Source organism: Lepidochelys kempii, chromosome 9, assembly GCF_965140285.1.
Source record: "Lepidochelys kempii isolate rLepKem1 chromosome 9, rLepKem1.hap1, whole genome shotgun sequence".
NCBI lineage: Eukaryota > Metazoa > Chordata > Testudines > Cheloniidae > Lepidochelys > Lepidochelys kempii.
In genome coordinates this window covers 28,438,812-28,460,694 of record NC_136388.1, presented here as the reverse complement: position 1 = coordinate 28,460,694, position 21,883 = coordinate 28,438,812, and the positions used below count along the sequence as shown (strand labels likewise).

The window sequence follows — 21,883 nt, the reverse complement described above, 5'->3', positions numbered from 1 at the left end:
GCACAGGGGCACAAGGGAAAAGGCTCCTGATGCTCCTTCCTTCCTTCGTCGGATATGCATCCGATGAAGTGGGTATTCACTCACAAAAGCTTATGCTCCAACACGTCTGTTAGTCTATAAGGTGCCACAGGACTATTTGCCACTTCCTTCCTTTTGTACAGCACTGCAGGACTAGTTACTATCTAGCCCTGCAACACAGTATTAGGCATCCTTATAACTGAAGTGCCTGGCAGTGTGCTGTTCCAGTGCCATGTGGATGACAGGTTTGGAGACACATGCTGTCGGTCTCTAGCTTTCTAGACAGTAAAAAGCCGAAGGAGGAGTTCCTCCTGCTGACCAATTCAGGCAGCCTTTGGCATTCACTTCAAAGAGAAGTGAATACCCATAATAATCTGCCTGGCATTGCAGTGGATGTTGTCAAAAAGGGAAGAGGATGGGGAATCAGTGGAAACAAAAAGAAAAATAAATGCAGTATCCTGAGATTACAACATTGTCAAAATGCCTGCTTCTTCGGTGGGTATTTGCTAAAGCTGCCAAAATCTTTATAGGCTTCAAAGGGGTGCAGCATATTGAATTATTCATTGTATTTGTACATACTTCTGATGTAAACCTCCTTTTAACTGTATCCCAAAGGATTCTAGAGATCCACTGTCACATTTCCTGCAACCCTTCCTGAGAAATATCTTACTGCACATGCTCAGCTTCCAAACCGCCCTTTCAGAATGGGAAGAGAGACTGGTTTTATATTGCTAGTCATTATAATACCTCTCCTGCTGGTCCTCTCACTTATGATAGAAAATTGAGCATTTAGACATTGTGTGTGCTTTCAATACATAGGGCTAATGACCAGGCTGTGCACTGGGTATACTCACAGGGAATGGAGAAAAGGAATCCTTCCCTTTGGACTGTTGCTGCAGCGCCAGGACTTTAGGAGCCCAGCAGCCAGTGAGCTCCCCCCCCAAGGACAAAATACTGGTGGATCTGCATCTGGATCCTCCCCCATGCTGCTTCTCCCTTGTTCAGGCTCCCCATACCTTCCCTTTTCTGAATTAGAACTGCAGAATTCTGCTGATCCCTCTGCACCCATGAAGGTGACATCTGGGATGAACCCCATGGGAAACATGACCTTGGCTTGGTTTCCCCTACACTTCATGACAAGGTGAAAAGTTTCTGAAGTTCAACACTCTTACACAACCATTCAGCTCATAAAGAGAGAATGGAAACAGGACACTTTCTTTGTGTGACCCTTTCAGACCTTTCCCACTGACAGCTCCTCTAATAACTTCCATCTCCAAGGGATTTTAGAAAGGCTGGCTTGCCATTTTTTCTCTGCAAGACTGACAAAAATAATCAGAGGAAAAGAAATTGGGAAAATGAAATGCTTCTGAAATGACCAGGCAAGGGAAGATTCAAATGAAAACTGAGTCACATTGTGCTTTATGAAACAAAGAACCCTTCTTAAACATCAACTGCTCAGCTCCCCATTCAATTGCTGAAGGAAAGAGAATTGTTACTTTTTCAAATGCTAGCCTTCACCTCCTAAAACGAAGGGGAGGGGAAAAACAAACACTCTTAACTAGAAACCTCCTAGAACTCTGTATTTCTTCACTGCTGGGTGTGTCTCTCCAGCAGGGCAGCTGCAGAGACAGGAATGACTGGAAAGAGCCAGCCAGCCAGCAGCTGCTGTCAAGCTGAAAGGAGATTTGAGGGACCTGCCAAAAGAATTCCACTCCCTTTCACCCAAACCCTTTTCACCTCATTTCGGTCGCCTAGCAGCAAGCGCATACACTTACTCAGCATTTTTTTCCTTAGACAGGTTGCATTAAAAAAAGCAAAAGCAGCAGTGAAGGATTAGGATAGGAATAACAATGTGTCAACAATGAAGCCCCTCAGGGGTTTGCTACACTTCATCATCCTGCTAGGCCTCAGTACTGCTATGACTGCTGACAGGAAGTTCATAAAGTTCCTGTCTATTAAGACTACAAGCTATAGATTGCAAAGATACATTTTTTTTTCTTTACACTTTATCTTCTAGGGCAGTGGTGCCCAAACTTTTCCTGTCATGCCTCTCCTTACCAGTAATGGGATCTGTCTGCGCCCTCCCTCCATTACTGCACAGTTGGCTCAGAAGAGGCGCACAAGCTGGGGGCAGAACTGCGGACGGGGGAGGAGCTGGGGGTGGAGAGGGAATGAGGGCAGAGCTGGGCTGCAGGTGGACCAGTGGGTGGAATGGAGCTCTGACTGGGGCCAGCTGGGCTGGGGTCAGAACGGAGCTGCAGCTGGGGGCAGGGTACAGCTCTGTCTGGGGCTGGGGTTGGGTTGGGAGTGGAGTGGAATTGCGGATGGGGGTGGAGCAGACTGCTCAGTGTGGAGGATACACCTAGTGCTTCATCATACTTGTATTCACATGTGAAGAAGCGTATGACGGCTCCCCGCTGCTTGCCACACATGCACTTGCAGCATCAAAGGGACTTATATGAGGTGTGAGAGTAGAATTTGGGTACAAGATGTTTGCAGGATTAGGTCTAAACTTTAAGGGCCAAATTCAGTACTGGCATAAGCAGGTAAAATTCAACTGGCTTCAGTGGAGTTGTCTCTGCTTTGTGGCCCCAATTCAGCAAGGTTCTTAAGTATATGCCTAACTATAAACATGTGAGTAGTTCTACTGAAGGCATTGGAACTATTCAGATGCTTAAAATTTGGCATGTGTTTAAGGGCTTTGCTGGATCCAGGCCTATAACAGGATTGCATTTTGATCTTTGATTTTTATTCTTGTTTTTTACAAATGTAGCTAGACGGTGTTATGCAAAGTTTCAAAGTGTTTTGATGCAACCTTAAAAAAAATGTTTAAATGTGTTCACACAAATTTGCAGAAAAAAAGATGAAAGGAGTTGTAAACACTAGTGAAGCAAATTAGCATGTTTTATTAGAAAGGGTATTTGCAAATTCTCTTATGCTATATTTGTCCAGTTCTACTCTTTACATCATATAGTTAAAATAGGTGTCCTTTCTCACTATGTCAGCAATCCTTCCTGTGCTGGTACAGAACACCAGTATTTGATAGCAGAACCTGTAACTTTGAGCCAAAATCTGCATTAACAGCTACACATGGGAAATCCCCAAATAGAGGACAATTGTTGATTCTTTGCAATTCATCTGTAGATACTATTGTTACAGTGATAACTTAAATAAGACTCCAAGAAAGAAGAACTCCAGACTGGAGATGTTCCAAAGTTTTGATGGCAGAAATACATGGTAAAATATTCTGGAAGGACCTTGAACTTCTTATTCCTTTTATTAGTAATGCTCCTAGCCACTTTGAGGCTAACAGAGGAAAAGGAGGTAATCACTATTCATTACATTTTTGCCACATATTGGCAAGGAGAAACGAACCAGCTTGCTGTTAATTTGTGGCTTTGAGGAAACTTTCCATCTGTCCAAAAATAAGTTAGGTCCTACATGGGCAGGCGAACATCCCTTTCTGGTAACATCTGCTTTGATAATCCAGATCTCTGTTTCCCTCTTAAAAGCTTCAAAGACATGATGACTCTTTTGCTCCTTGCTCCCCACAATATGTTCTAAACATTCCAGTCTATTGTCATCACTAACACATCTTCCCTCATTAATTCACCTCCCTAGGTAAAAAAAAAAAAGTAGAGATCAATGTTGTTCACTTAGTTGTGGCAAGACAGTCAGAGGCCAGATTCTGCCACAGACTAGGGGCGTTTACATAAGGAATTTTGATTTGAGATCCTCTTTGCTACTTGCACCAATCACTATAAAAGAAATATCTAATATCAAAATAAGGACTTTCACAATTATATTGTGATAGTGACTATCACAAGCAAACAAACACTGGTACAATTTACAGTATACTAATAAAACACTAGAAATATTATGCCAATTGGTGTCAATACCGTAAGAGAAAACATACTTCTATTTGCTGCCAAGAAATGTGATACTGTATTTAGAATACAGTATAAACAAATGTTACCCTGAAATAACCACATGTGTTTAGGCACAAAGCCCCAGTCAAGAAGACTGTAGTCATGAAATAATAATTAAAGCAACAGATTTCTAAGATTTTTCTTTGGTGAAAGTGCATCTTTTTTTGACATGTTTGGAACTCTGACTGCCCATATACAAGGCCATTATATGACCATAATATCCTCAATAAAACGTACTCAATTCACACTGTGTTCCCTAAGGAAGTTGATTAATATACTGTGTAAAACATAACATCATCAGCAGAGTACTCCCTAACAGAAGGAACACATCCTTTGCAATTGTTAAAACTGTTTATTTCCTTAAAGCAGCGCAAAGGAAGCTACATATCTATTTGTACTGTATGAGTCATTATAAAACTGAGCCTTAAAAATAAGAATACACAAAACGTAAAAGAACAAAAAAAACAAAAAACAAAAAACCTCACTGCCCCTGGAAAAATTACCAGCCAGACCACATTCATGTGAGATGTAACTCAAAGTTGTACTGTAATCAAAGGACAAAATGCCACCAGTGACAAAATTTGGCCCCAAACCTCTAAGACAGACTGTTGGGAACAAGTTCTGGGAGTTTTGCCATTGTCTTTAATGGGACCAAGATTTGGCCCACAGTGTTAAACTAGAGCCAAATTCTGCTTTTACTCAAATCAGTGAAAATTCAGCTGAGATCAACAGAGTTACTTTGGATTTACACAGTTGCAAAAGAGCAGAATTTGATCCCTACTCTCTGCTGTTATAGCTATTGTGTATTTAGTTATGAAACTGTCAGGACTTCTTTTTCTGTATACTGCACCTTTACATTTCTAAGGGCTGCTAGATGCAGAAATAAGTAGCCACTTTGCATTCTCTTCAGTGCAGTTTGTGAAAAGAAACACAAACATCGTGTACTCGCTAAGACTATTTTCTTTTTTTGTTCTCTTTATCGAAAAGAAAAATTAATTCTGCCTGTACTTGTTTGCTGTTTGTGCAGAGAAAAAAACATAATTTGATGCATCAAATGAAAAATGTTTGCAGAAAGAGTAACAGTACCTGTCGCAGGAGCTCCTCCTGGCGCATCCTAATTCTCTCCCTTTCCATTTGGATCCTTTGAAGCCTCAGCTTCTGTTGCTGCTGTTGCTGGGTAGTCAGTGCATTGGGCATGTTCAACAACCCACCCTGGGGGTTCTGGGTAGGATGGCTCTGCTGGGACATGGCTGTACTTGGTGTCATTTGTTGCTGGTGTTGGTGATTCATTACTATGAAAGAAAACGATTAGACCTGTTACGTTAGTGTCTGAATTCTACTTTAAGACAACAGAGGGCACAGTACATATGTTCTCCATCTGCATTCAGTGTACAGTTATTGTTCACACATAGATAAATAGCAACTACTCCCTCTGATGAGATTTGACATAAGTAATTATTTAATAATTAGTTGTCATCGTTTAAGATTCAAAACCAAAAGTTCAGTTTAGGGTAAACCCTGATATGTTCCAATACATATCTAATGTTATATAGTAAAGTATATAGATTTTTAAAATTCAATACATTCCCTTGTACGTGACTAAGTCTACACCATGTAATAACCTGGCTGAAATATTTTCATTATTTAGATGTTTATTTTATTGAGGAACCTAACTGAATTTTTGTAGAATGAGTCAGTGGTCTTGACAGTTTTGTAACAGTGGTGTTTTTCCACAACTGGTGGAAAAAGAACTTCTGTACATCATTAGAGGAGATAATGCTTTCCCATGAGTTAGGGGGCTAGCCTGTGATGCAGGAGACCCAGGTTCAATTCCCTGCCTTACTACAGACTTCCAGTGTGACCTTGGAGAAATGACTTAGGCCCAGATCCTCACATGTGTTTAGTTCCTAACTCCCATTGATTTCAAGCCTTACTCTCTCTCAGCCTCATCCGTAAAAGAGGAAATAATAGCTTTTCCCTACATCACAGGAGCATTGTAATGATAAAACACATTAAAGATTGTGAGGCACACTGATACTAAGGTAACGGGGGCCATAAAGTACCATAGAGAGAGGGAGTGTTATATGATGAGAACCAATGACAAGCGTGGCTCTTAGAAGTAACAAAATTAGTTCAACAGAGTATGATACCAGATACCAACAAGAGTTGCAATGAAACTAGATAGCCTTTTAGTGCGTTTATTAAAGCTCTTACAGTTCACATTTCAAGGTAGGTGAAACAGTAATAAATATGGTGCAAACAGAGTTAATCTGAATCATGAGGACTTTCATAAATAAAAAAACAAAGAAATAGTAATAAATACAGATCAACTGGCCGTTGCCCACTTTTCCTGACAGATGTTTTTGTGCCTTTTGAACAAAGAGTACCTCTTTTTTCCCACATGGCATCAGCCATTTTGTTTTTTGGCTGCAGTCAGTGGAAAGTTAGCCATCTGTGCTTACAGTATGAGAACTGTTATGAATAGAAAAACAGTGTAATTTACAAGTTGCTAGTACATTAAACCAATCTCTTTAGCAAAATTAGGAGGGAAAACACACCTTGCATTGAGAGAATATACCAGGAATAAACTGGATTCCATGTGCCTTTCAAAATGCAGACTTTAAAAAGTTTTTACTAAACAGAATAGCCCCAAATTCATCACTGGTGTAACTACATAAGGTTAACTGAATCAGATAAGACTGACTTTCAAGTTCACAATTTAAGTCCCGGTGTACACTAAAAACTTATGTTGGTATAGCTATGTAGCTCCAAGTTGTCGAAAATCCACACCCCTGAACAACATAGTTATACCGACATAACCCCTTGTGTAGACAGTGCTATGTTGATGGGAGGGGAGGTGGAGATCTATGCAGATGGGAGCAGCTCTCCCGTCAGTATAGGTAGTATCTTCATTAAACTCTATAGTGGTGCAGCTGCATCGATGAAGCACTGTAAGTGTAGACTAGCCCTTAGACTCTTTTCAAAATGAAAAGTATAATAAATTAGAGATTACAAAGACTAATTTAGATCTGTTTACAACAGAGGCACATGTAAATCTTTTAAGATTTTTGGATTGTATGTACAGAGTGTCTGATATAGTTAATGTCTTACAAAGAAGATCTAGATACTCCTCAGCAAACTTTATTAACATTTGAAATCTTATCTGTGGGAGCATTCAGATTTGGAGTAGACTCATCAAACCGCGCCCTTGATGGAGTATTCAAAACATTTGTCTTTGGAGGATAGCTCTGCAGATGGAAGGTGAGGAGGGGAAGCTTTTTTCAACTAAAATTGATTTAACTCCACTGAAGCTAACTGAATGCTTCCCAAACAACACCAGAAATAGACTGGTCAGAGTGTTAGGCTGTGTCTACACTGCCACTTTCAGTGCTAAAACTTTAGTCGTTCAGAAGTGTGAAAAAACGTCCCCCTGAGCAACAAAAGTTTTAGCGCTGAAAAGTGCCAGTAGAGACAGCGCTTCATTGCTGGGAGTGTGGCTACTACCGCTCTTTCGGGGTGATTCTTTTTTTAATCACCAGGAGAGCTCTCCATTGGTGATAAAGCTTGTCTACACTACCCACGTAGGTAGGGAAGCCTGCACTACTGTTTGTGCTCCATATTATCCATGGGTGGAATACTTCAGTTTCCAGTGTTGTCAATCCAATACTTTTCATGAGCACTAAAACAGTGCACTTAATTTCCCCTGTCCCCCCAAAAACAAAACAAAAAGCCAACCAATGAACCAAAATAACAACAACTAACAATAAAGTTCTCCACATGCATTGTCTGAATCCAGATTGGATAATGGTTGGCAGCCACAAAGTTCCTTAAAAGTTTATTGACCTTCTCTGGCTGTTCCATTGCCAGTCTTTTAAGTAAGGAATAACCCAAATAGACAAGCTTCCCTCTCCAAACAAGAACACCCCTAATCTCAGAACACTGTCTTACAAGGAAAATGTTAAAGAAGTTTTTCCTTCCAAAGGAGCACGGATTTTTATCTCTTATCTTTTTCTCATTGTTGCTCCTATCACAAAGAAAGCCAAAATTTTAGCTGGTTTCTCTTCCTGTCTTCAGACCAGGATGAGTTTATATTATGTGGATGTCTGACCTTCAGCGTATCTGGTCTTTCAGTATTGTAGATAACAATAAAGATAGAATGAGCAACAGGGACTATTGCAAAACAGCAAGCACTGCTCAAACTATGTTTCTGAGGCCATGTCTACACTACACAGTTTTGTCGAGGCAAGTTACCCAGACGATCAGAAACTGGTTTAATTACATCACTTGTATGTGTCCACAGTTGGTGCTCTTGCATCAACAGTGAGAGCAGTGCACTGTGGGTAGCTATCCCACCGTGCTACTTGCCACCTTCTGCAGCTAGAAGCTGTGGGAAGGTGGAGTGGATCACAGTGCATCATGCATGCAAGCTCAACGTCCTATGATGCAGTTTTTTTCTGTCCCAGCATTCCAGGGGCTTTCGACTGTGTTTCATGGCATTTTTCCACGGCCCCTGCTTACTGTGTTCTAGCCATCGCTGTCTGAAAGGATGGACCCTGCACTGCTCTCTACTGTTGTGGTCACTTTTATGAACATGTCACAGATGGTCATGCAGTAAATCATGAGCACCCAATCTCTGAACAGGAATCAGAGTTGCTGTGTGCAATGGAAAGAAACAACACCAGATTACTTCTGGCATTCAGGGAGCAGCTGAACACAGTGGAACATTAGTTTTGGGCTGGGGAAACAAGCACCAAGTGGTGACATCATTATGCAGGTCTGGGATGACAAGCAGTGGCTGCAGAACTTTCTGATGTGGAAAGCCACCTTCTTGGAACTGTGTGCAGAACTCGCCCCAGCACTGCAGTGCAAAGACACCAAAATGAGGTCTGCCTTCTCGGTGGAGAAGCATGTGGTGATCGCTGTGTGGAAGCTGGCGACTCTAGACTACTACCGATCAGTCATAAATCAGTTGTGTCAGGAAGTCAACTGTTGGGGCTGTGTTAACGCAAGTGTGCAGGGTCATTAATCACATGGACTACGAAGGACTGTGACTCTTGGCTATGTGTGGAAAACAGTGGATGGCTTTGGGGCAATAGATGGCTGACGTATTCCAATTTTGGCCCCGGACCATCTTGCGATGGAGTACATCAATACAAAGGGATACTTCTCTATGGCACTGCAGGATAACCGTGGGTGTTTCACTGACATCAACACGGGGTGGTCCAGGAAGGTGCATGACACATCCATCTTCAGGAACACTAGCATGTATAGAAAGCTCCAAGCAGGAACTTTCTTTCCAGACCAGAAGATTCCAGTGGGGGGATGTTGAAATGCCCACAGTGATCCTGGAAGACCCAGCACACCCCTTACTCCCATGGCTCATGAAGCCTTATATGGGAAACCTGGACAACAGCAAGAAATGCTTCAACAATAGGCTGAACAGGTGCAGAATGACTGTAGAATGCACCTTTGGCATATTAAAAGCATGCTGGTGCTGCCTTTATGGCAGGTTAGACCTAAATAAGGAAAATATTCCCATGGTCATAGCAGCCTGCTGAGTGTTCCATAGTATTTGTGAGGCTAAGAGTGAAAAATTTTCCCCAGGGTGGAATGTGGAGGTGGATCACCTGGCTGCTGAATTGGAACAGCCAGATACCATGGCTATTAGAGGGGCACAATAGGGGGCTATCTGAATCAGAGGGGCTTTGAAGTGACATTTTGACAATGAGCACCAGTAATGTGTCTTTCAGTACAGTACTCTGCCATGCTTTTGTTAGCTTGCTGCCTTGCATGAAAATTCTGATGATTCCTGACCAGAATTTGTAGTCAGCAAATGATCAAATTGCTATGTATTACTCCCAGCAGCAACCACTACCTGTAGGAGACAAATAAAGATTGGTTATCTTTCAGAGAGTTTGTTTTTATTTAATATCAGTTAACAACGCACACAAAAGATTTGGTGGGAAGAGAGATAAGAGGGCTGGGCACTGTAGGCTCTCATAGCTGTGTGTAAGTCCAATTATCATTTTGGATGCTGTCTGAAGGGGTGGAGTGAATGGGCTACCGAGACGTTCTGGAAAGTTGCAAGGAATGTGTGGGAGGAGTTTGGGGAGGACACGGAAAGCAGTTCTGTATCAGCTGCAGGGGGAAGCAAGTATGCATGTGTTCTACCTGGAGCGTGATTAGGGAGTTCAACATCTCTGTTTGCTCCTCCATCACTTTTATCATCCACTCCTGGCCCTTTACAATGTGCTCCTTTCTCTCCTGTCTTTCTATTTTAAATTTTTCCTTCAGGGTCTCTCTCCACTCCCTGTGTTCTGGGCAAATACAGTGAGTTTGGCTGGGGGGAGGGTGAGGGGGGGGAGCAGTGGGAGATTCAGTGCTCAAGATAGGGCAAAGGGTCTAGGTGTTTTTTAAGGGGATCACTGCAGGTGACTAAGGACAATATTGTAAATTCTGCCACCCTTTTTCACAGGTGGGGGTCATTGAAGCAGATATCTCACTCCTGAGCGTTAGCAAGGGTGCATCTCCTGTACATGTGCGGCTTCAGATCTGGTCCCTATGCTGCTTGCCTGTGTGCCGCTTTGGTCCCTGCACAAGTGATTGTCGATTGGCATGGGAAAGTTTCCTACAACGGGGGAAGGAACAAACCAGCTCTGCCAAGGAACCTTCAGCAGAGGTTTGGCGAGTACCTTCAGGAAAGTTTCCTAGAGATCTCTCTGGAAGATTCCAGTGAAATCTCAGTATGCATTAATGCACTGCTTAGCTGCACAAGGAAATGTGGAGCACACAGAAACACATCTTGTCTTGTACATTTCTGTCCCTTCTCCCACTTCTAGAATATTCAGAGCAAAGGACAGCCCTATATATATACAGCCCTCATATAACCAAGCAGCATCAACTCAAAAAGGTCACTTACCAGGGCTCTCCTCTCCTGCATCATGCATGCCAGAGACAGACTGCTGGGACTGGCTAGACCCTGCTGCGTGCTCCACATCATCCTCCAACTCGACTTCCTCTTCCAAGACTTCATCCTTGGGGTTGAGTCCATTGTCTGCCACCTCCAGTCCCAATGAAGTTTTAATGGGGCTCATGGAGGTGGGATTGCCGCCAAGGATGGCGTCCAGCTCTTTATAAAAGTGGCAGGTCTTTGGCAGAGCACAGTTGGCCTCCCTTGCCTTCTGGTATGCCAGCCTCAGCTCCTTTATCCTCACATGGCACTGACACGTGTCCCGGTTTTAGCCCTTATCCAACAAGCCACAGGAAGTCTGCCCAAATGTATCGAAGTTCCTACGGCTGGAGTGGAGCTGGGACTGCACAGCCTCCTCTCCCCACATTACCAGCAGATCCAACAACTCAGGTGTGCTCCAAGCGGGAGAGCGTTTGCTGCATGGAGCTGCCCTGATCAGCTGGAAAGATGCGATGTGAGCTCGCCACACAGAGCAAACAGGAAGTGCAATTTCAAAAATTCCCGGGCCTTCAAAGTGGGAGGGGCAGGTGCCTGTATATCTGGGTGCAGGGCAGTAGAGTTCGAACTGCTGACCAGAGAGGTCAGGATGGACATTGTGGGACACCTCTTGGAGGCCACTTACAATGACATAACCAAGTGCGGTGTCTACATTGACACTTTGTCTATACAACTTTGCCACAAAAAGCTCTATACCTCTCTTCAAGGTGGCTTTATTTTGTCAGCAAAGCAGGAGAGTTTTGCCGGCAGAAGGAGCATTGCATTGTGTACACGTCCACTGTTTTGTCAACAAAACCGGCTTTTGTTAACAAAACTGTGTAGTGTAGACAAGGCCTAAGACATAGAGGATCTGATTGTCTTCTTATGTAAATCAGGAATAACTCCACTGAAGTCTGAGTTACATCATGTAAAACTGGGATAAGTCCTTAATACTGCAAACAGTTATGCAAGTACTTAACTTCCCATATGTACGTAAGCATGTGTTTAAATCTCTGCAGGATCTGGGCCTAAGTGAGAGGAAAATCAAGCCCAACATCATTGATCTCTTGAGGGAAATTACAATGCATGGGATTCTTCTTAAGTGCAAAACTTTTGAAACTATGGGACAAATGTAAAATGCTGAGACTGAAAAAGGCTATGAAAATATCACTAGACAAACATCCTGCCTGTGCAGATTCTCTGAGGGAAGAGCAGGGTGACAGCTTGAATTGTAGCAGTCTTATGGAATGTGTTAGTCATGGATGTCTACTGGCACAGCTACACTGGAAAGTTTACAGCAGCGCAGAGCTCTCTAATATAGCTGCTCTAAGCTGACAGGAGAGAGCGCTCCCATCGGCTTAACTGCTTCAGCCCCTGCGAGTGGCAGAAGCTATGTAGGCAGGAAAACTTCTCCCGCCCACACGGTGCTGTCCACACCAGAAATTCTATAGCCCACAGCTCTCCTGCCTCTAGCAGATCTCAATACTCTTTTTGCACCACAGATGGGCTTCTCTGGGGCTAGAAAAGAGAGAAGGGGAAGAATAGGACAATGCTGTGGAGGTGAACCTCCCAGTGTGATGACCCCCTTCATCCCTCCAAAACAGATCCGAGTCTTTCGCTTCATGGAAGTGGAATGGAAAATCGGTTCTTTTTTTGTAAAATAGTCACTAAAACTAGTCACTTCTGAATACTGAGTCTGTATTTGGGAATTAGGTCACTGAAATGTACAACTTATAATGTACTTTCTTTCCTCTGCTTTCCAGCAATTTTATTACGGTTACATGCTATAAGCATGGACTTGGATGCTGGTGTTAGTGCAGTGAACAGTTTAAACAGGAATATAAAAAATTACATGACACTGTTTGACCCATGAATAATTAAGTACACTACACAGCATATGATTATTTTGCTGATAAACAAACAAAACAATAAATCAGTCATTCCACGTCCAACAATAAACTACTTCTATCAGCTGAATCTGACATAATGATTTACCTAAAGGAAAGTTTTGAAAGTTTCACTGGAGGAGATGGTAGTATCTTATATGAGAGCCCTTTATATTAGAACATTGTGTAGGTTAGGTGTATACAGGCAGCATCAGACCAGGGAGGAAAGGGCTCCTAAAAAAGGAGACAAGATAAGCCTCTGATGGTGTCCGGGCCTCTGGTGACTATAGCTGGGTCTACCAACCAAAACCACTGGGGCCTGGATGTGGGAGGCAGGAGGGGATGTCTTTTCTTCCCTTAGATAAGGAGATGGAAGTGCCAACTGACTCTGCTTCATATTGTGATTTGCTTGTGGGCCCAGCTGACTCTGTGTTTTCACTGCAATATGTGTCCTCCAGCCATTATCTGCCTCTTGTGTTTGAATTTAGGGAAGCATCTTAGATCATGCCTTATAAAGTACAAAACAACACAATACTGATTTCAAATACAGCCAGGAACAAGGGAGAGGTAGGACCATTCCACTGCCTGTGCTCTCTGGGCCGTCTCCATAGATGGCTCTCTGGATCTCAGTTCTGCTGGAACATTGGTCCTTGCCAGGCAGAACTTGGATCCACAGAGAAATAGTGCTGTTCTAGAACTGTCACTCCTAGGATAGGTCTTAAGAAGGGCCTCCAAGTTCTGGATCACCTGGAACTATTCCTGTAGGTCAGTTTGAGTCTTCAGACAAGTCAGTTTTTCCAGCCTACGTTGCTTGTGAAATGGGGATGAGATAATTATGTATCAGCATAACTATCAGTTCTACAGGCATACAGTTTTTCCACAGTCATAACTCGCAAGACACATTGAAAATGTCAGATATAGAAGATTGTTTGCAGTGTCGCTATAACCATATTGGTCCCAAGATATAACAGACACAAGGTGGGTAAAGTAATTGGACCAATTTCTGTTGATGAAAGAGACAAGCTTTCAAGCTACACAGAGCTCTTCTTCAGATCTAGGAAAGATGCTCAGAGTGTCACAGATTGTTTAGTGTAAGTAGTGTGACAGGGTCGGGCTAGATGGCTATAGGAGAGTAATAGAAGGCAGATATATTAGCCCCAGGCTAAGTGGGTCCCTTTTCCCTGGGTAAGGTAACAGGGAAGGTTCCAGAACAATCAGAGACAATTAAGACAGGCTGATTAGAACACCTGCAGCCAATCAAGAAGCTGCTAGAATCAATTAAGGCAGGCTAATCAGGACACCTGGGTTTTAAAAAGGAGCTCACTTCAGTTTGTGGTGTGCATGTGAGGAGCTGAGAGCAAGAGGCACTAGGAGCTGAGAGTGACAAAGTGGACTGTTGGAGGACTGAGGTGTACAAGCGTTATCAGACACCAGGAGGAAGGTCCTGTGGTGAGGATAAAGAAGGTCTTGGGAGGAGGCCATGGGGAAGTAGCCCAGGGAGTTGTAGCTGTCGCACAGCTGTTCCAGAAGGTACTCCAGACAGCTGCATTCCACAGGTCCCTGGGCTGGAACCCAGAGTAGAGGGCGGGCCCGGATTCCCCCCAAATCCTCCCAACTCCTGGTCAGACACAGGAAGAGTCGACCTGGACTGTGGGTTCAGAAAAATGGCCAAGCTGAGGACTGCCGTGAAGCTCCAAGGCGAGTAAATCCGCCAATAAGCGCAAGACCCACCAAGGTAGAGCAGGAACTTTGTCACAGTAGTTAACACATATTCTAAGAGACCATGTCATAAATATAAAGGGAAGGGTAAACCCCTTTGAAATCCCTCCTGGCCAGGGGAAAGCTCCTCTCACCTGTAAAGGGTTAAGAAGCTAAAGGTAACATCACTGGCACCTGACCAAAATGACCAATGAGGAGACAAGATACTTTCAAAAGCTGGGAGGAGGGAGAGAAACAAAGGGTCTGTGTCTGTCTGTATGCTGGTTTCTGCCAGGGATAGACCAGGAATGGAGCCTTAGAACTTTTAGTAAGTAATCTAGCTAGGTATGTGTTAGATTATGATTTCTTTAAATGGCTGAGAAAAGAATTGTGCTGAATAGAATAACTATTTCTGTCTGTGTATCTTTTTTGTAACTTAAGGTTTTGCCTAGAGGGGTTCTCTATGTTTTTGAATCTAATTACCCTGTAAGATATCTACCATCCTGATTTTACAGGGGGGATTTCTTTATTTCTATTTACTTCTATTTTTTATTAAAAGTCTTCTTGTAAAACACTGAATGCTTTTTCATTGTTCTCAGATCCAAGGGTTTGGGTCTGTGGTCACCTATGCAAATTGGTGAGGCTTTTTATCCAACATTTCCCAGGAAAGGGGGGGTGCAAGTGTTGGGAGGATTGTTCATTGTTCTTAAGATCCAAGGGTCTGGGTCTGTAGTCACCTAGGCAAATTGGTGAGGCTTTTTACCAAACCTTGTCCAGGAAGTGGGGTGCAAGGTTTTGGGAAGTATTTTGGGGGGAAGGACGCGTCCAAACAGCTCTTCCCCAGTAACCAGTATTAGTTTGGTGGTGGTAGCGGCCAGTCCAAGGATAACGGGTGTAATATTTTGTACCTTGGGGAAGTTTTTGACCTAAGCTGGTAAAGATAAGCTTAGGAGGTTTTTCATGCAGATCCCCACATCTGTACCCTAGAGTTCAGAGTGGGGGAGGAACCTTGACAGACCATTTAAGGTGAAGTGGCACCTCTGCAGTCATAGGACAAAAAAGGAGGGTTACTGAGTTACAGATTGTTATAATAAGCCATACATCCAGTGTCTTTATTAAGGCCATGTCTAACCGACAATATTATGTTGACCTCACTTATGGTGGCATGCAGCCACCAGAATTATTAAATCGCTTGTGTATGTGCCACTTGGCTCTTTGTGTCGGCGGAGCATGCCCTCACCAGGGAAGTTTGTATTGATGGTATTGTCAGTGGCTCCTGAAAGCCAGTAACAGTCAACATAAGAGTACACTTATAAAGTCTGCATATGATACCAAGCTGGGAGGGGTTGCAAACGCTTTGGAGGATAGGATTATAATTCAACATGATCTGGACAAACTGGAGAAATGGTCTGAAGTAAACAGAATGAAGTTCAATATGGACAAATGCAAAGTACTCCACTTAGGAAGGAACAATCAGTTGCACACATACAAAATGGGAAATGATTGCCTAGGAAGGAGTACTGCAGAAACGGATCTGGGGTCATAGTGGACCACAAGCTAAATATGCATCAATAGTGTAACACTGTTGCAAAAAAAGCGAAGATCATTCTGGGATGTATTAGCAAGAGTGCTGTAAGCAAGACACGAGAAGTAATTCTTCCGCTCTACTTCATGTTGATTAGGCCTCAACTGGAGTGTCCAGTTCTGGGTGCCAGATTTCAGGAAAGATGTGGAAAAATTGGAAAAAGTCCAGAGTAGAGCAACAAAAATTATTAAAGTTCTAGAAAACATGATCTATGAAGGAATACTGAAAAAATTGAGTTTGTTTAGTCTGGAAAAGAGAACACTGAGAGGGGACATGATAATTGTTTTCAAGTACATAAAAGGTTGTTACAAGGAGCAGGGAGAAAAATGGTTCTTCTTAACCTCTAAGGATAGGACAAGAAGCAATGGGCTTAAATTGCAGCAAGGGAGGTTTAGATTAGACATTAGGAAAAAATTCCTGATTGTCAGAGTGGTTAAGCACTGGAATAAATTGCCTAGGGAGGTGGTAGAATCTCCATCATTGGAGATTTTTAAGAGCAGGGTAGACAAACACCTGTCAGGATGCTCTAGATAATACTTGGTCCTGCCATGAGTGCAGGGGACTGGACTAGATGACCTCTCGAGGTCCCTTCCAGTCCTGTGATTCTATGAGCAACGCAATGCCTCCACTGACACCGCATCAACCTAGTTACATCGACCGTGACTCTGTGCTGATCGGGGAGGTGGTGTTACTAAATCGGCATAGAGAGTCACTTATGTTGGTGGGAGCCAAATATAAATGAAGACACTTTCACAGCTAGATTGATGCAAGAAAGCGCACGTCGACCTGACCGTGCAGTGTAGACCAGGCCTCAGATCGTGATTTTTAGTTATGAATTTAAGCTCCCAGGCTCAACAGATATGTCAGTTTCCATTTGTTTATCTGTACTTTTTACCAGGGTATCTGCTGGCAAGTGTTCAGAGACAAAGTCTTATTTAAAACGGGGAATTACATCACTATGACATGAAAATCAATTTTCCCTGGTGAGAAAATTCCCTTCAAATTCTTAAATGGTTCATATATAGGCAAATATGGCCCTGACTCTTATCTAACGAGCTTTACACCAGTATAACTCCATGAGAGTTACCTCTGATTTACACCAGCATAAATGCAATCAGAATGAGGTCCCATAAATCAGTTCAAGACATGCTGTGTCTTACTTTTGTGAACTCAACTCAGAGGTCTAGCTCCTCAGGTTTTATGTATGTGCAACTTGCACACACAGCATGCAGCTTTTTCATTATGGAACTTTAGCAAATCAGAACTCTAAATCAGATCAAAACAAATATCTCCCTGAAATAAACAAGGGGAAATAAGGATGTTTCCAGTATGTTTTTAGTCAGAACCTCTCAAACAAAAGGATTTTGTACAATCATTTCACTTATAATACATAAGCATCCTCCAGCATCACTGGAAAAAACCTCTACCTTCTTACCAATGGGAGAAACTACCCTCTCACCCGTTATCACCCGTTCAGAGGACACCCCATACCATCTCCAGACCTGCATCTGAAATTAAAACTTCATTCCACACAAACCTTGCTGGGCATTGTTAAAAACATGAGACATCTGTAATCCCACCTTACATTTCAAATGCTGAAGTCAGACTCACCTCAGAGGCCCCTTGTGATGGGATTCACCCACTATTACGACTGGTGGGATTTCTGCCAGAGGAAGGCAGCTTTAATTCCTGCAAAGGACTCTGCCAGTTGGGACTTCTGAGAGGATAAATTGAATCAGTACATCCCCCATACACCCAGACTTCTTTCCTGGCCAGCACCCAAATTTTCTGAGCTGTGCTGGCCCCACACAATCTCTCTGATGCAGACAGTAGTGGATGCTTTCTGATGCCTCAACCTACCCTTGTGCACTTTCTGCCTCTCTTCTAAAGTCTGTGCTAGCAAAAGCCAGCAGAAATGATGGATTGATTCATCTTCTAGTAGACATGAAAAGAGCACTTCATCCAAAACCTTATGGTGGTCTCAATTTCCCTTATTATATAAAACATCTTTGTATGCCATAAAATCAGATGGTTTGCTCACATTGATCATGAATAGTTTCCTCTTTGTCTTATGATGGAGAAAAGTAACCGCCTCCCTTTTTTTACTTGTGGCAACGTCTATGACTTTCCCCAATATATTATGTATTTGCCCTGTCACTTTCACTATTGTTTAGACCTTCAAGAATCTAAACAAACAATTACTCAAGTCATTATGGCAAAAGTCAAAGTTCATATTCCCAGGAAACGTCTTATTTGGGGCTGCTGGATGAACCCCAGTGTATACTTTTACCAGATCTATACCAGCAAAGCTGATTCTCAGCTTTACAAACATTTACAAATTAAATATTGCAATGGACATGGTGTCTACAACATCTAACTCTTCCAAAAATAAATCTCTGTGGGTATGTTTACAATGCAATTAAAAACCCATGGCTGATCCGTGCAAGCTGACTCGGGCTAAGGGGCTGTTTAACTGCAATGTAGACATTTGGGCTCGAGCTGCAACCCAAGCTCTGGGACTCTCCCACCTAACAGGGTCCTAGAGCCCAGGCTTCAGCCCAAGCATAAATGTCTACACTGCAAGTAAACAACCCCTTTGCCTGAGCTGCACAAGCTCAAGTCAGCTGGCATAGGCCAGCGATGGGTGTCTAACTGCAGTATAGACATGCCCTATAAGATAATTTATAACAAATTAAGTGCTTCCCCAGAGAATTACCAGCATTTTGTTAGCAGTTTCCTTTAAAGCAGTGTTTCCCAAACTTGGGACACCGCTTGTTCCGGGAAAGCCCCTGGCGAGCCGAGCTGGTTTGTTTACCTGCCGCGTCCAAAGGTTCGGCCGATTGCGGCTCCCACTGCTTTAAGGGGTCAACACTGCTTTAAAGGGTCAACACCAACAAGAAAATCACATTTCCATCCAAAAATCTTTTAAGTGCTATTTTATCAAAACCCAAGATTACTATAATTGAAAGATGAGAGAATACAAATATATTTCTCTCTATTATTTCAGTTTGTTTACTTTGACATTTTACAGCACATGGTATATAGTCAGTGTCAAGATTTGCCCTGTGTAGTCAAACAGGTGCCTATCTTGCAATGAAATCAACTTGGGCAAATCTCTGCATGCATGCATGCATAAATTACTTCAATGGCAAGTTTCTCCTATTGTTTGTAAGGGTCATCCACAGATCAACAGGGGAAAGAAACTTTAGGGGGGTGGGAAGAGGAAGGACAATGCAGGTGTAGCAGCTGAAACTACTTTGAACTCATTTGTTTGGTGTTGCCTAGATTTCAAGTTGACAGTGTCCCATTACATTGGCAATTCAGTATAAGAAAGATAGTTCTCATGTATTACCAATCAATGGATAAATAGCCCGTCTACCTACAAATCTGAGATTTATTTTGAAAAAAATGTCCAACCAGCTTGTCTTTCATCAAACTTGGCTTACTATTCAACTTTTCTTGGAATGACCCCAAACTCTTATGGATTTCCTATCTCCTTCCTCATGTGAACCATGTAGTTGACCTCTTTTTTACCAAGTAGGTTACAATAAGACTTTTGTGGCAATATTTAATGCCACTCACACTTATGGCCTGATCTCACCCGCTGAAGTCAATGGAAAACCCCCTTTAATGCCAACCAGCACTGGATCACTCCTTTTCAGTACAAGTATACTCTATACATGGTTAATCTTTAGGATATAATCATATTACAATACAAACACTTATTGTAGTACTTGCTTGATTTCATTGTCACAATATTAGTTTTTGTTTTTATTTATGTTCATTTCCTACTGTTTATTCTTGTTCTATGAACTTTAAGAACAAAATTTATTTTTTATAGATGGTTTATGGATCTATTAAGGTTTTATTATGCATAAAAGAAACAGAATTTGGGTCACAAAGAAGAAAAACCTCACAATTCAAGTATAAACCAGACTACTCAACATGAATGCTGGTTTTAGTACAGTGATATTCATCAGGCAATCCCGTGGTGTTGTATAACATAAAATGTGCAACAGTATTCTACTCTGACCTATTCCAAAAGGGAAGTTTAAGGTGGCATTTCTAATTTGATTCTTTTATGATGAACAAGTTTGTTTTGAAGAATGATGCAAGCCTGCTCAGTAAGCAGCTATTATGCAATTTACCAGCTTAAATGAAAGTGAACAAAATGTATGGGACAAATTGAGACCTGCAGTAAGTAGCTATAAGTTCATTAGAGTCAATGGAATTGCAGCCACTTAGTCGAGGTCTGAAGTTGGCCCAATGTGATTTTCTTTATCCAATTAATAAGTAAGTTAGATTTTCAGACATTGGCGGAGAGACTTTTAAAATAACGTTCTTTGCTGGATATAAACAAAGCAGAGATCATTTTGTGGTCAAAAGAATCTGCAAGCAGCAGAAACCAAATAATGCAGGTGTAAATTATTTCTGACATATATGTCCAACTGATTGTACCAACTTTTATTTATTTCAGTGTCAAGTATCTGAGTGCAGCTGTGGATTTCTTTTCCCCCCACTCTGTTTATGGGCAGTCCATAGCCTAATCCATATGAACTCACCAGCATCAGGTGTCACGCAGCACAGTCTGATGAAAAACATATGTCTGCAGAGGTAAAAGAAAAATCTAGCCATATTACAGTTTTGACTTAGTCACGACATTGTGAAGAAAAAAAGACCAGTCTTTCCCTCCTCTCTCTCTCTCTCTCTCTTTCTCTGCTCCTGCCAACAAAGAACTGCTTGTTTCACTTATTTCCCAGAAACTGCATTAGCCTTCCAACAAGGTCAGCAAAAATGCTGCTTTTCAGTTCAGTGTGCATTTCGTTCCAAAAAATCTGTAAAGTATTAAACAAAAAAGTTTCACTATCCCATTGCACACAGAGCACCTTCACTCAGCTTTCTGGGCTGAGAATGACCATGTAGAAATTTCTCAACAGTTCCAGCTGAAAATGTAGAGAGGTCTGTGATTTGTACTTTTAGCAACACTTTCCTGTCTTCATTGCTTCAGGTTTAAAACAATCTTCAAGTATAGCATCAAAACTGAATGTAACACAAAACTGTCTGACAGATCTTTTAGAATAACTGAATAAATACCCGGAGTGTTGGCTTTTCTTTAGCACAGCTGGTCTTAAAGTGGCAGAGGCTGGTTAGAACTATATCTTAAATTCCTTAGCAGTGTTACTAATAACATCTCTTACTTAAAAATTAATAATTATACAAATGTTATTTATTTTCCTCATTTTTGTTGTTTCTCTGCTTTTTGCATTTCATTCTGTTTGGACTAGGAAAATGAACTAGTCAATTCCACTTTCTGGTTCTCTTGTACTAACACAATGCTGAAATGTTTGGGTTGCTAGCCTTGAATGCTTATATCCGAACAGAAACATGTTTTCATTTAAATTAAAAAAATAGGCTTTAAAAAAAAATCTAGTGTCTTTTGAACACATTGTTCTTTGAATGTTCCAGGTTCATGCTACTGAAGTTAACTCCTGTTAGTCACTGTAGCTTTACAGCTGCTTCTCTGTAAAATGTGAATACATTACTCTCATCTAGTCTGTACTAAATCTGCCTAAATTGCTTCTTGGTGGTTTTAATTTCAAATAACCTGAAAACGTGCTTTCCCAGAAAGAGGGTTGCACACGCCTCATTTCCATGTAGTATGCAGGGTCCTCCAGGAAGGGTTCCACCTCTCATATAAATCATATTTCATTAACCATAAACATCTCCTAACACTATTCACCGCAGCCACATCTGACTCCTGGCTATACATTTCAGGATATCCAATAATCAAAAGTTATTTGAAACAGAAAGCACTTCTACA

At 42.0% G+C, this 21,883-nt stretch overlaps 1 protein-coding gene across 1 annotated transcript in view; it reads right to left on the bottom strand.

The window, feature by feature from the left end:
* The window catches only part of WWTR1 (WW domain containing transcription regulator 1), a 121,658-nt gene that overhangs the window by 20,671 nt on the left and 79,104 nt on the right, over positions 1–21,883 (bottom strand). Inside the window, exon 3 of the mRNA XM_073359714.2 lies at positions 5,034–5,239. Coding sequence (XP_073215815.1) covers positions 5,034–5,239 — 206 coding nt within the window. The remainder of the gene's footprint in view (positions 1–5,033; positions 5,240–21,883) is intronic.